Source organism: Opisthorchis viverrini (assembly GCF_000715545.1).
Source record: "Opisthorchis viverrini unplaced genomic scaffold opera_v5_162, whole genome shotgun sequence".
Taxonomy (NCBI): Eukaryota; Metazoa; Platyhelminthes; class Trematoda; order Opisthorchiida; family Opisthorchiidae; genus Opisthorchis; species Opisthorchis viverrini.
In genome coordinates, this window is record NW_008751818.1 from 93,330 (window position 1) to 106,921 (window position 13,592).

Sequence of the window (13,592 nt, forward strand, 5' to 3'; positions counted from 1 at the left end):
CGATGACCCCATCCCTATGCATTAGGACTGCACCGATAGCGCGGTCACTGGCGTCCGCTGCAACAGTAAACAACTCCCTGGTCCTGAGCAGTCTGAGGGTCGGTTGCTGATCCAGCATCCGCGCTTTGAACTTCCAACTTCCGATTTTGACGCAGCATGTAGTACAGTGAAGCAGTAATCGTGTTGAAATCATTGACAAACCAGCTGTACTATACTGCTCGTCGGAAAAACTGCCACAAGGACCACCTCGAATTGGGAACTGCAACATCCTGGACCTTTGCCAGTTTTTCTGGCAATAAGCTAACCTCCCGTCGACCCACTTTATGCCCGAACAGTGCTACCGAAATTCTAGCGAGCTATGTCTTGGCTTCATTTAACCACAGGCTAGTTTCCAGAATACAATTCAGAACGGCGTGCTCTGGTCCCGAATAGCTATGGTAGACGATATCGTTTCCGTACAGAGCAACATTCTGTTGTCATTTCATCAAACGAAGCATCAACCACCGGAAAGCGAATAGTGCCCCCGACAAACAGAACGGCATCCGTCTAAATTGATATTGACTGTCCCCAACCGTGAATGCCATTTTCTCCAATATCTTTCTCCGATCACCAGAATTCGAGTACCGAAACGACCATTGATATGCACTACTCACAGGTTTCAACAAGAGCGAAACTGGAGTCCAATGCTTTACACACTTGTTTTGTAATTAGACTGATGTAGTTTAAAATTAAATAGTAGATAAAAAAGCAATGGACACTATGCAAACTAAACCCTACTGGGTAGTGGAAAATACAAACAAGGGCGGGTAACATGTGGACTGGGATGCAAACCCTAGGAGAAGCTTAACAAGAGCGAAGCATTTTGATTAATGCTGTACCGATGATAAGCAGGTAGCAGATATACAGGCTGTGACGGTTACGGTGCCTTTAAGACAAACCACTTTATCAGGCACTTAGGCGTCTAAGGTAGTGGAATGAAGAAAACAGTTGATCCTTGTAGCCGAGTGAAGAGCAAATAAGTAATGACTGGCTAACCTGGGTAAATGTGGGTGTACTAAACCCACAACACAGGTAGGCGGGTCACACGATGTAGGCTGATCAAACTGTGCACAAGATGAATTCCTAGCGGCCTCAAGTAGCGATCTAAATGTGGCAGTGAAAATAATGACGACCTGGCCACGTGATAAAGTATTTAGGAGTGTCACGTGCTATCCAGTGGAACATTCACCGGGTAGGGCCAATTTCGGCAACGACGCCGTTCAGTTATATGTACTACAATTCACTTTCAGCAATGAGCAGTAAATTCTTTAGTTATGGAGGCCTTTTAGTTCTTTACAGAGAGTCACAGCCCTACCTTAACAAAAAAATACAATATGTTGTTTTAACACAGTAAAGCCTCCTCAGACAGTCGTTGTTTTCTGACGAAAACAAGAAGCCTTTACGGTAGTATGAGGAGACGTTGAAATTCCAATGAGGGTTTCATCCTGTAAGTGAATACAGTCTGTGCTGAAAAGCCGAGAAGTACCACAAGCTACTTCATCCTTGTCGAGGACAATCAGCCCTTGTATGAGTCTTCCATCTGAAAATTCATCACTTGAGGAGACAGTCAGCAAGCGATCACCTGGTATGAATTGCGTAATTGAAGGATGAGTGATACTTCTTGAGTGCAACAGATTCACACTGTTGATCAGCCACTGGTAGAAAAAAAGCGTTCAGCTGTAGCACCATTGTGGTGCCTACCTGCCATGCCACCCGAAGGAAGCACGAGGGCTGGGATACTGCCAAGTTGCCCAAGCCTAGACAGGGTAGATGAACTGCAAGCTTTGATCACACACTGCTGATGATTTCCAAAGAGAATGACAGTCGTATAAGGTTATTCTCTTATCGATGGTTCTTGAATTCAGTGCGTTTCGAGTTGAGAAAAAACCTTTGCTTCACAGTTGGAAAACAGATAGTTAGTCAAGCTTGTGCCGAAGCATGGCCAGAATCTGCGAAGATATCTTGAACACGCAATCGCCACCGATGGCTGATTGCTATGCGGTCTTTTGTTCTGAGTCGGTGTTTGCAACCAACGAGCCGTAGTCTGTGCACAACTAAATGAATTAACCGACACAGTCCGTTCTTGGTGCGGGAACGACAAATCTGACACTCAAGCGATGTTCACTGTCAATAATTCGTCCCATGATTGTGTTCACATCCCCCTCCGGAATTGCGGCACATGTGGTTTTGCTTGTCGTAGAGGATTCGAAACACTGCGATAGAATTGGTCTTCGTTGATATCCTTACTGCAGTTCATTGGAGCATAGGAAGGAATCAAGAACAAGCCACGTGTTTTGCCTGTTTTTGATGGGCTTAAATGAATCCAGTTTGTCACGTGGCACACAACCTGCTGCTTACAGGAGCCCGATCACCAGATAACCGCAGTGGTGTCTTGTCGGCGTTTTTCTGATAAATAACAGAAATCAGCTTTCAAGGATGACCAAGAAGTCTACCCTTTAATCTGATGAGGAATGCGGATAGTGAATTCGACTACCTAAAACGAACGATTTGATACAAACCGAACATTTGGTTTGGTTGGAGGGTCATGGGTGAAGCGAAACATGAGAGGGTGATGTGGTGCGTGAGAGCAAGCCAAAAAAGATGAGGATAAGGTAAAATTGTTGGTTTGACCTAAAGATGATTCCTCGGTATCCAAACCAAAGGAAGAGGACTGTTTGAGGTACATCACCTTGAGCCTTTGACTCAAGTCAAAGGACCACTCACAAGCAGTGAGAAAACCCAGGATACCGCCCGTAGCCTTTGTCATGGTAGTCTTATCTCAAGGCAACAACTGATGGAGCTTGCTTTGGGGACACTTCTCGGAATCAACGATTCGAATGTTTGGCCCACTTGCCTGCGGCGGGGGGCGACTTGGATGAAGCTAACAGGAAGTAAAGTATAGATATCTCAGTCCTGATGCTACTGCATACAACAGATGTGGTGGAGCCGCACAGGTGAGGTTTATTCGTTTTTCGACCGCAATGGGTAATTCACTGGCGGTCACGGTCACGCAATTAACTTTCTTCGGGGAAAAGCAGCATTGCTGCTCTGGTTGATTTGGACAAGCTGGTCGCTCTGGATGAAAACCCTTATTATTTTTCTCGTAGTACGATTACTCGCTTATCTACGTGCGACATTTCTTTCTTTGCCTTGTTAGCATGACTGAACCTAGAATCCCAACTGGTGTGGCTCGCGGGGTCACTGAAGCACTGAATCACGACCACCCTGTCATGGTGGAAAATTTTGGTTCAGATGTGGTCAATAGAAGTGGAAGTAGTGCCAAACGAAGAACCTAACGACTCCCGGACAAGAAAAACATCCTTCACCTGTAACATCGGGTAGTTGTATGCACTTAAAGATGGGCGCATTCCAGCAGACCGCCTTAACAAGTGAGCTAAGCCAAGCGAAGGGAGCTGACAACCCAGCAGCTCAATAGGGCTCAAGGGGCCCTTTTAATACATAATTAAACGGCTGCACAGACATTGTGCCAGAGGCTGAATTCTTTCTTCGTTACCTTGCGGAGCAAACTTGGGGGCGGGGGAACTACGAGAAAAGAGTAGGAGCTGATGAGGGCACTACCCACACCATGACCACGACGCACCACGACACCAAATCAGCCAGCCCATTCAGCAGCGACAGTAATCGCAGTAAGCTAAAAAATGCAAAAGCGTGCTGTTAGCGGAACTTCGTTTAACCATGATATTTTAGATGACAGTGACAGACAAGTGGCATGTAGGCCATCTATGTTTAATTGAATACAACTGGAATTACGGAGACAACCATACGAGAGGGCATAATTGACTCCAATTTGGGGGAAACCAATACAGGGTCTTGATTTAGAGAAAAGCTGTTTACACTACACACTACACCCTCTACAGATTCATGATCAGGGTAAAGGAAATGCACAACAATCAAGCAAACTAAACCTCAATCACGGTTGCTTTCATAGGAACATCTTAAATCGAAGCTTGAAAAGATTAAAATTACGATAGATGGGAACATATGGGAGGTGAAGTTTCGGTCCGACAGCAGTGAAGCAGAATTTGCAGGAGAGGTAGAATAACATAGTTGAGTGGAACGATTCCGACTATGTGGACTGAATACAGGTAGGGCAAGCTGCGAGGAGTATTTACTATGATACGAAAGATAAAATAAAGAAGGAAGCTACAGGCTGAGGATCAGTGAGAGAGACTTGATGACAACCAGCCAGATAGCCTTTTTGAGTTTTAGACCTGAGATCAGGTAGACAGAGAACGTCCCACTCAAGACCTGACAGTATTACGCTGGGGTAGGACGAATCTGGGGTTTGTAAGAGAAAAAGAGGCTCTGGGGTGATAAAATATGTGAGGAATAAAACTCAACTTCTTGGATGTACTAGCCAGTTTGACACGGGTGGAACAAGAGGCTGGTGGCCGTTTCGGTCTCCTAAAAATGAATGGACTATCCGAAGAAGTCCTTTTCGAGATTACACAATATAGAAAAAACAACAGTACAACGTTGCGCCTAACGTCTACATCACATATGATTGTGGAAATTATTCGCTTAGCGTTTTCAAGGAAACTTTGAATAGCCTGTGGTAATGATTTCGGACAAATTTTGAAAGACATGGAAACAAGATGCACTTCATTATTCTTGGTGCAAACCCTGACAATGAAGCCCCCGAAAAGCTAGGACAGATTTTTGACGACCCCTGTAAGTTGCTGCGGTTTTTTTCAAAAAGAAAACACAGGAGACGGGACAATGAAGCCCCCGAAAAGCTAGGACAGATTTTTGACGACCCCTGTAAGTTGCTGCGGTTTTTTTCAAAAAGAAAACACAAGGAGACGGGCAAATAACAATGTTCATAAGAATATATGACAGAAAATACGGTAAACTCATCCGCTTCATGAAAGGAAACCTGAAAAGCACACAGGACGAAGTTCAACGAACCACCACGAATCGTGCATTTGATGGGCTCGTCAGGAAAACACAGTTCGAGAGAAGAATACCTAAGTCAAGTATTTTGTCCTACCACCCACCAGTAGAGACTATTAGGCAGTTAAATATGCAGCGAAAACTCGCACCAATGAAACAAATCACTTCGATGTGCAACGTCCTCGCAGAACTCCTTATACTACTGGAAAAGCAGCTGCTAGAGTCCTAAAGCACAAATATGTGACAACTACGCGATACCCAACTCAGATCGATCATCAACGTGTGGGATTTCAATCACACGGTATAGACCCACGGTGGATCAGAAACACACACGACGACATACGTTCGCAGGTGATGCTCAAATGTGCAAGCTGTGTGCAACTGAGTTTTAGACACCATAACTCTCCACAGATCACGTCGTGTGTTTCGCAGCATTTTCCAAGCGTAGGAAACAGACGTGAGCAAACGAACGAAATTGAAAACCTATCCTTAATGTGGGCTGACGGAAGGGAATGAATGAGATCTGCTGCGTGGTTTATTACCAAACCGAATGTTATGTCGTTGAAAAATACTACACTGAATATACCAGCCTGTTTTAGCAAGAGCGATGGCCAGGAGAGAGGACCTAATTGCTCTTGAGAGGCAGTACACTCTCACGCCCTTCTAAGTGGGCTTTTGGAAATGACTTCGTACCGCCGGGACCCACGGTCGCATAATTCGTAATACATGTTAATAGTAGTAAACAGAACGTCACAAATATCAGACCTCACTTGCACCCCCTCCGTTTTTTTTCGATGCAACTAGGCCGTGGGGCTTCCAAACTACTACCATCGACGGTCCAGAGCAATGCGAAACTTTTATTCTGCTTCTTTTAGGCTCTCTCGAGAATTTTAACTAATCCCTGACGGATTTCATGACTCACAGTCACATTCGAGATAAGCTGAGGCGGTTCGTTCAGCCGGTGACCATAGTCTCTTCGACCTTCTCGATTACGCGATTACTCACACTGATCAACGCGATAACGCTGAACCAATTATCGAGAATCCGGTACCCAAATGGTTTGATTTGCCGTATACTGCCTCACTTCAAGGCCATCGTTGTGTTCACCAATCATAACCGATCCCGGTTAATCATTTGTAATCTGAGATTTGTCGTTTTATTGCAAATAGGTCAACGTCCACCATAACATGGTAGCCTAAAAAGGTACAGTACCGAACACTTTCTATTATGCTTCGAGTAATTAGACAATAAGCTGTCTCAACATTCGTCTATGATTGTCAAAGTCTCTTTGGCACCGAAAAATACCACTCTTGCATTCTACTGATGTGGCCAGCGTCTGAGTAATGGATCGGGTGGAAAATTTAATTAGTGGTACAATATTTTGATGAAACTGCAGACACACATGAATGTGCCGTGTGTTCATATGCTTCGAGTAATTAGACAATAAGCTGTCTCAACATTCGTCTATGATTGTCAAAGTCTCTTTGGCACCGAAAAATACCACTCTTGCATTCTACTGATGTGGCCAGCGTCTGAGTAATGGATCGGGTGGAAAATTTAATTAGTGGTACAATATTTTGATGAAACTGCAGACACACATGAATGTGCCCGTGTGTTCAATCTATTCGAAAATTTATCTATAGCCAAAACCTAAGCGCAGAAGTTGGGCAAATACACAGAGCCATTTTGTGGAAAAAGTTTCGTTCACGCGGGCCATTCGCAGAGAATATCGCTTCGGTTGCGGCAAACACAATATCTTCTGAGATTCTATGATGCTTAGAGATGTACGGTAAATGCGCGCCAAACATTCACCACAATCAATATACCAGGCGCTGGTCACATTAAATGGTACGAAAGCATCAGACAGTGGGCGCTGCGTGAACCGTGTCTGATAATTTGCTTTCCAACATAACTTTCGGACAAGGAAATATTCCGGGATGGAAACGTTATAGCTTGGTTTTTAACACCTGGGTTATTCCCAAATGTTTAAGTCCACAGCGGCTTCTATTTTCCAACAAGGTACTAAGCAACGTAGCCAGTGTCAAACCTCTGTGACGACAAAGACCACTGTGATTTACGGAATACGACTGCTAAAACCTGCTCTGCTAAACTATGTCTACGCAGGATGAAAAATGGTACAGTCGAACGGGCTTCCTGAGGTGACAGTCTGTCAATCAGAAATATATGCACGAACAGAACCTGAAAAAGATTACCTCGCGCGAAAATTCCTGCAGCGATAACCAACGGAATGGGGGGTGTTGAGTTCACAAAATCACTAAGTGCGGCACGGTTGCTACATCGCGCACTGTTCGGCATGCGCTTCACACCTGCAAAGTGTTAAGTGCTGCTAGAAGACTGGGTGGAATCAAAGACACACCTCATGCTTGCAGATGAGCCAATCGACGCGGCTGTATAAGTTCCGGTGGATTGGCCGGAGATGAGATTGTTTCTCGAATCGGAAAGGCCAGGGCAGCTTTTCCAACCTCCGACACCTATGGCGCCGTCGTGACATCATTTTTTTGTCTAGAGAAGAGTGTATACTGTGGTTGTGCGATCCGTACTGCTTTGTGAATCAGAGACGTGGCTCCTACGTCCAGAGGACACACGAAAGATGTCAGTGTTTGATCATCGGTGCCTCTGAAGCATTGGTCAGGTCTGGTGGGAACATCAGATTAGAAATGCTGAGGTGCGCCAGATGGTCATAGGAAGAAGGAACTCTCCTGCGATGGATGAATTACTTAAGCTTTATAGGTTACCGTAGTTAAGACACGTAGTCCACCTGCCCCACGGAGCTCTTTTCGCCGAGTCCTGTGCTGAGTGGAAGCGACCGAGAGGTGGACAGTGTATGACCTGGCAACGAAATATGAAAACACTAACCAGTAAATTTAGTCGGGTCGGCAACTGCCACCTCCCTAGATGGGAACCCTGGGACTCAAATCACCAATGGCAGAAATGGCCCAGTCGCGCAGTTAGTGGCGCTCATGCATCAAAGCTATCGTCCTCAGTGTAGCTACCCAATTTTCAAACAAACTGAACATGCTTTCGCTTCCAAGGCCTGGTTGTATGCCCTACACTCCCATTTTCCGGTGATCGGAACTGTAGCAGCTGGAACCAATGTGACTACGGTATACTATTTATAGCTGATTGAATGGTTGGTAGGGTGAACAAGGCGACTAAGTTGAAGTTGAATGCGTATGGCTTCGCAAATACAACCTATGACATCAGCGACAAGGACACTAACAAGGTTGGAGAGTGAGTGCGACATCGTTATGGTTAGTCCAACGTTTAAACAACACGTCTGCGAGAAAATCCACGGTGTTTGACGGGTTGAGTGAATCGATCTAGCACTAGCCAAATGTGACTTACGAGGCTGCAGACGAACGCACTTGGCAAATTTCGATACAAAATTATTGTCGTAAATCTCGTAAATCCTGGAGGGCGTCAACATAAAAGGTGCGACTTATTTGTTTCGTATGTGTGTGTGAGACTATGATCTGTACAAGTTACTTTAATGAGTAATTTAGCAGAGTAACTGATTTTGACGGGGAACCTGCAATGGATGCGGTGTGCTAGGGTGGTCGGGTTGTGAAAGACACCATGAATCGGAACAATGGCCAGTAAGTTTAACAGTCAAGTGGCGTGGACAGTTCTTTCTCACGGCAGTTTAGTCGACGCGAATGGACAAACTCATGTTACTGAACTGCCAACGGTCGACTTGTGGAGAGGATGTAGCTGCTCAACCACCTGTTTTAGGCCATTTCCGGGACACAACACAATGATTCAGTAAAAATGGACAGTGAATTAGGTTTTGGTCGACATACTTCCAGACTGTATCGCAAAGTGTCTCAGTGGACAACATCCGAGCAATAGAAGTGAGGAGATAATGGAACAAAGACGACCTCCAGATTATGTGAATTTTGGATAATTGAGATAGCATTCAGGGTCTTTCGAAGCAAAAGAACAACGAGAGAAACTGACATTTTTATTAGGCGGTGACTCTGAAGGGTCATGGTGTTGGAACCTACCCCATTTTCATCGGCCACACACACAGCCGCATAGCTGAGGAGGTCGGACGTGGCAAACCATCGATCTTCTTGCCTCCTCCTTCGATTAACCACACTGATTGCGTCTACGCATAAACCCAGACTACTCCAAGTACGATGTGTGGAAGACAAAGTGGGAGAGGAATTTACGTCCGTACACAACTCGACAGCGGACCTCAGGCACTCCATGCTGAGGGATTGCACTGCAATGAAGTCGAACACTTCTGCAATCAGATCAGTAGAGGAGAGAAGAGAGGGTGGGAGCAGTTGGTGAACGTGTCAAAAGAATGGGATGACGAAATCCTGACATATCTGTTGGATAATCTCCAAAGTGAGAAATTTTACGATTGAGACGACGTGAATACGCTGATATAATCGAGCGCAGCTAAAGCAAGGGCGAAGTAAATACGTAGAAACACCAAACCACAAAAATCAGTATTTTCAATACAGTGCCAGCGCATTATCCAAAAGCTTCTAGGGGTGGGGGAGTGGGGGAACGTGCTTCGCCTAAAGCTGAGTGTATCCGACTGAACGGCAATAATTGTATGACAACCTACTCGCTTCTCTGTGCGGAGCATCAAAGATCAAAAAAGCGCGGATTTCCGTGATGGAAAAAAGCTGCCCAAAAATATGTTCAAGCATGGGAAGGCATAAATGCAAACTAAAACATGCTCTGGATGCCGTTCCCAACTTGCGATAAACTGCTTGGTTTGGGTGCGAGGAAAGGTGTGGAGTTTTTCCCAACCGGTCATAATGATAGCCCTAAAAGCTCACATGCTTAACGCCACGATCTGCTGCAGTCATAAATTGAGTCACGCGAATACACGGGCAAATAAATGTTAAACGGTGCCACGGAACGTGGAAATAACGCAAACGGCAGAACACCGTGTGTGAACGAGAAATACAACGTAGGATACGTTGACAAAACGGTGACTCATGACACTATCATTCCCAACATCCGTGTGTGTGTGTGTTAACTAGTGCCTTATGCCACCACGACACATTTTTATCCAATCGAATGCTGTTTTACCTGACAGTCTGATGAGGACGCAAACCAAACACAAAAATCCATCTTCATACATTAGCGCTGTCCATGCACGTAATCCAGCGATTGTGCCGGAATCATCATGGGCAGATAAGACTTGCACCACAACAGAATGGAAGTTCATTGGAAAGGCCAGATGGTAACTCCAAGCATAGGAATAAATAGGTCTGTAGACGTGTTGTGAATTTCCTCTAAGCCTACTATATCAAAAAGGCCTGCAAACTTCGTGAGTGATGAGGAAAGAGATGTGTCAGGCCTCTGTGTTTGGCCTGGAGATGATCGAGACTGAGGAGAAATAAGCTTCAGGAATCCGAAACAACTGTTAGAAACATTTTTTACGACGGGTGTCCCGAATAGCTCGCATAGCGCTTTACCCTAAAAGTCAGGGCACAGTGAATATCCGAACAGGTCAGTTCACCATTGGAATAACCTAGCTTTGACTGCGAAAGATCGTACTGGATGTTGCGCATAGAACTCACAGGATTCAGCGATTTAAACGAAATCAGTTGATCGATTGCACCGTTTTACAGCGTGCCAGTTCGGCTCGCTTATTATGTAACTTCATCAGTAACATTCGGTAACAAAAACAAATGTGCTTTGCATGTGATTACAGGCAGCAGCATGCGTAAAACAGTGGAATGCAAACGAAATGCCTTTCTTAAACCCAGTGTTGTGAAGTAATATGGTGTAGTTCATGTGGAACTCGTAAAGCGAACAGAGTGGTCTGTTCAAAGGACCATACACCATGCCCCGTGGCGGTGCGTTTTCACTTCTTCGCACCACTAAATCAAAAGCCCGTCGCTTGATGAACAGATAAGGAAAATGTCAATGCTAGACAATAGAGATCAAGCCTATTCGTGAAACAGGCACGCTAGGACCTTGAGTGGATGGAACCATCAATGACAAAAATGACCCGCTCATCTCCAAAGAAAAGTAACACGTGAAACATCGGAACAAATAGTTTGAACAATGATTCAGGTGGCCATTTGATATTGTCCAGGTGGATTTCCAATCGGCAACAATCAACAGGAGTCGAGTATTAAACAGCCAGCAAGCTGACAGGCGAGCTATGCTACTGCCCAGACCACTTTTTCATGTCGCGTGATTTACTAAATTACCCCGAATAAGGAGCAGGGAACTAATGGCACTCAGTCACAATAATTTATAAGAAAACTGGGAGGTCAGGTCAACAACAACCAGGAGAAAAATGGTGGGTTTGTTGGAAGGTGTGGCTGATATGCTTGGTGCATACATGTGTTGGGCATGCGTGCCCCAAATAAAACTAAATACCAAACCTAAAAGAAGTCCTATTTAATTTCATTGTCAATCTACGTGGAAGGGAACTCGGGTTCTTAGATTACTAATACTAATAAAAAATCGAAGACGAAAGAATGGTATCCTTCGACGTCACCTCACTGTTCACGTTGGTTGATTTAAATGCTGCGAGGATGGTGGTTGACGAACTTCTGGACAACCCAGGAGCTATAAACGTAACTCTCCGCAGAAAGAAAATATACGAACCACCAGATCTGTGCTTGACAATCTAATTCAAATTCAATGGATAATGTTATGAACAAGTGAAAGGTGATCCAACTGGAGCACCAATCTCAGGATTAATCGCGGAAATTAGTGTACGAACTGGAGCAGACTATACTATCGTTTATCAAGCCGAGAATAAGGATACGTTATGTGGACAAACATTTACCATTGTAAAGAAAAATTAGTTGTCACGAGCGAATCAACTGCTGAAAAAAAGGGGTTCATGACATCCACTCCGCAGTGGAAACGTAAGAGAACAATTTACGTTCCTAGATGTGCTAGTCATGAAATAACAGTCGCCTCCAAGCCTGTAAACACCAGGAGAAAAAAACGCTCGAAACAAAAGGGAAGGTTGGATGCAATAAGAAGACGAACGTGATCTATAAACTTCATGTAACGACTGCGAAAAACACTATATTGGCCAGACTCGAAGAAAACTTGCCACCAGAATAAACGAACAGCAGAAATGACCCAATGTCACTTGTTTCAATCCACAAAGACAGAGAAGGGCATCAGTCCAATATTTTTCAAATACTTGCTCAAGAAAGAACGGAACGGGAACGAGAGTTTGCCATGGCGTGAGACTCCACACAAAAACCGGTCACTAAACACACCAACATCAACCCAGTCTGTCAGTAGTTACGAACAAAAGAACAACAAGGTCAAGGGACTGTAAACACTCCGGGAACAACCAATAGCTTCAGATACTGTTCAGAAACTACGTAGGCACAGGCAGAATAGGAGGGATTAGCCTACTCAACCCCGCAACTGACGATGTCACCTCGACTGGTGACGAAACCGTCACAATCCAACCGCCAAGTTCGGAGAACAGAAAAAAATCAACCAGCACGCTCAAGCTACCTATATTCCGCAATACTGCCATTACTAATTAGCTAACAGTTTACTGTTCGCATATTTCCTGACTCGACTAAGTGTTGGAAAGTATAAAACGAAGCAAATGGATCTTAGGAACGCGATCCAAATAATCTCAATAAATGCAACAGTAAGTTGACGCCATTCGAGGATAGTTACCGAATTAAGACAAACGACCTACGTAGGACTGAGATATATCATTAGGGCAACGAGCACTTGAAGATTCACACCACTATCTAAGAAGCCGGACCATACAAGATTGCATATCCACCACATACCAGTGATACGTAACCCGCAGGGCTAATCAGCTATCGGACGGCGCACCCACGGATATTAGCGCCTAAAGGTGATGCAAAGTTCGCTCAAAACCCTACTAATTAGGAAAGCCGCATTCTAGGCAGATCAGCTCACCCAGGGTTCACTTTCCAACCAACCTTAGTGTCATGAATATTCTTTGTGCTCACATTATCGTTTTGTATTAACCATGCTTTCGCCTTCATTTTCAGCTTATGTACGTCTATTCTTAAGCAAGTAAAGCACTATCCATTCTACGCCATTCATTCTTGTTCTCGCGCTCAATCAGAATCGATATTCTATTCGTAACACTTAGGCAGCAGCCAATGTGATCGGCAATGGTAAATTAAAAGAAATCACGATTCCCTGTGCCATCCTGGAATTGCTCGAATGCACCACTTTGTTCTTTCCAAAAACTTGCCGCTTTCCCTCCAATATGTCAAGGACATCACCACAAAGTGTACGGTTTGCGCCGCCATCAAACCGCAGTTTTACAAACCATCCCCCGCTACGCTCATCAAAGCGACCCAACCATTTGAACGAATTAGCATCGATTTTAAAGGACCTCTACCTTCTGTTACTCGAAACCGGTATCTCCTTAGCATCGTTGACGAGTTTTCTCGTTTTCCGTTTGCCTTTCCCTGCGCAGATACATATGCGTCCACAGTTATTAAATGTCTGTGTGAGTTATTCTCTTTGTTTGGCATGCCTGCATATGTACATTCGGATCGTGGCTCCTCATTCATATCTGACGAACTGTCCACATTCCTACATGACAGGGGAGTTTGCACCAGCCGAACAACTTCTTATAATCAGGGGAACGGGCAAGAAGTCGAACGCCTCAA

At 44.7% G+C, this 13,592-nt stretch overlaps 1 protein-coding gene across 1 annotated transcript in view; it reads right to left on the reverse strand.

Moving 5' to 3' along the window:
* Positions 1-13,592, reverse strand: part of T265_07187 (hypothetical protein) — a gene marked incomplete at both ends in the record, with an annotated part of 35,598 nt that overhangs the window by 19,593 nt on the left and 2,413 nt on the right. The window contains one exon of the mRNA XM_009172643.1: positions 8,979-9,220. Coding sequence (XP_009170907.1) covers positions 8,979-9,220 — 242 coding nt within the window. The remainder of the gene's footprint in view (positions 1-8,978; positions 9,221-13,592) is intronic.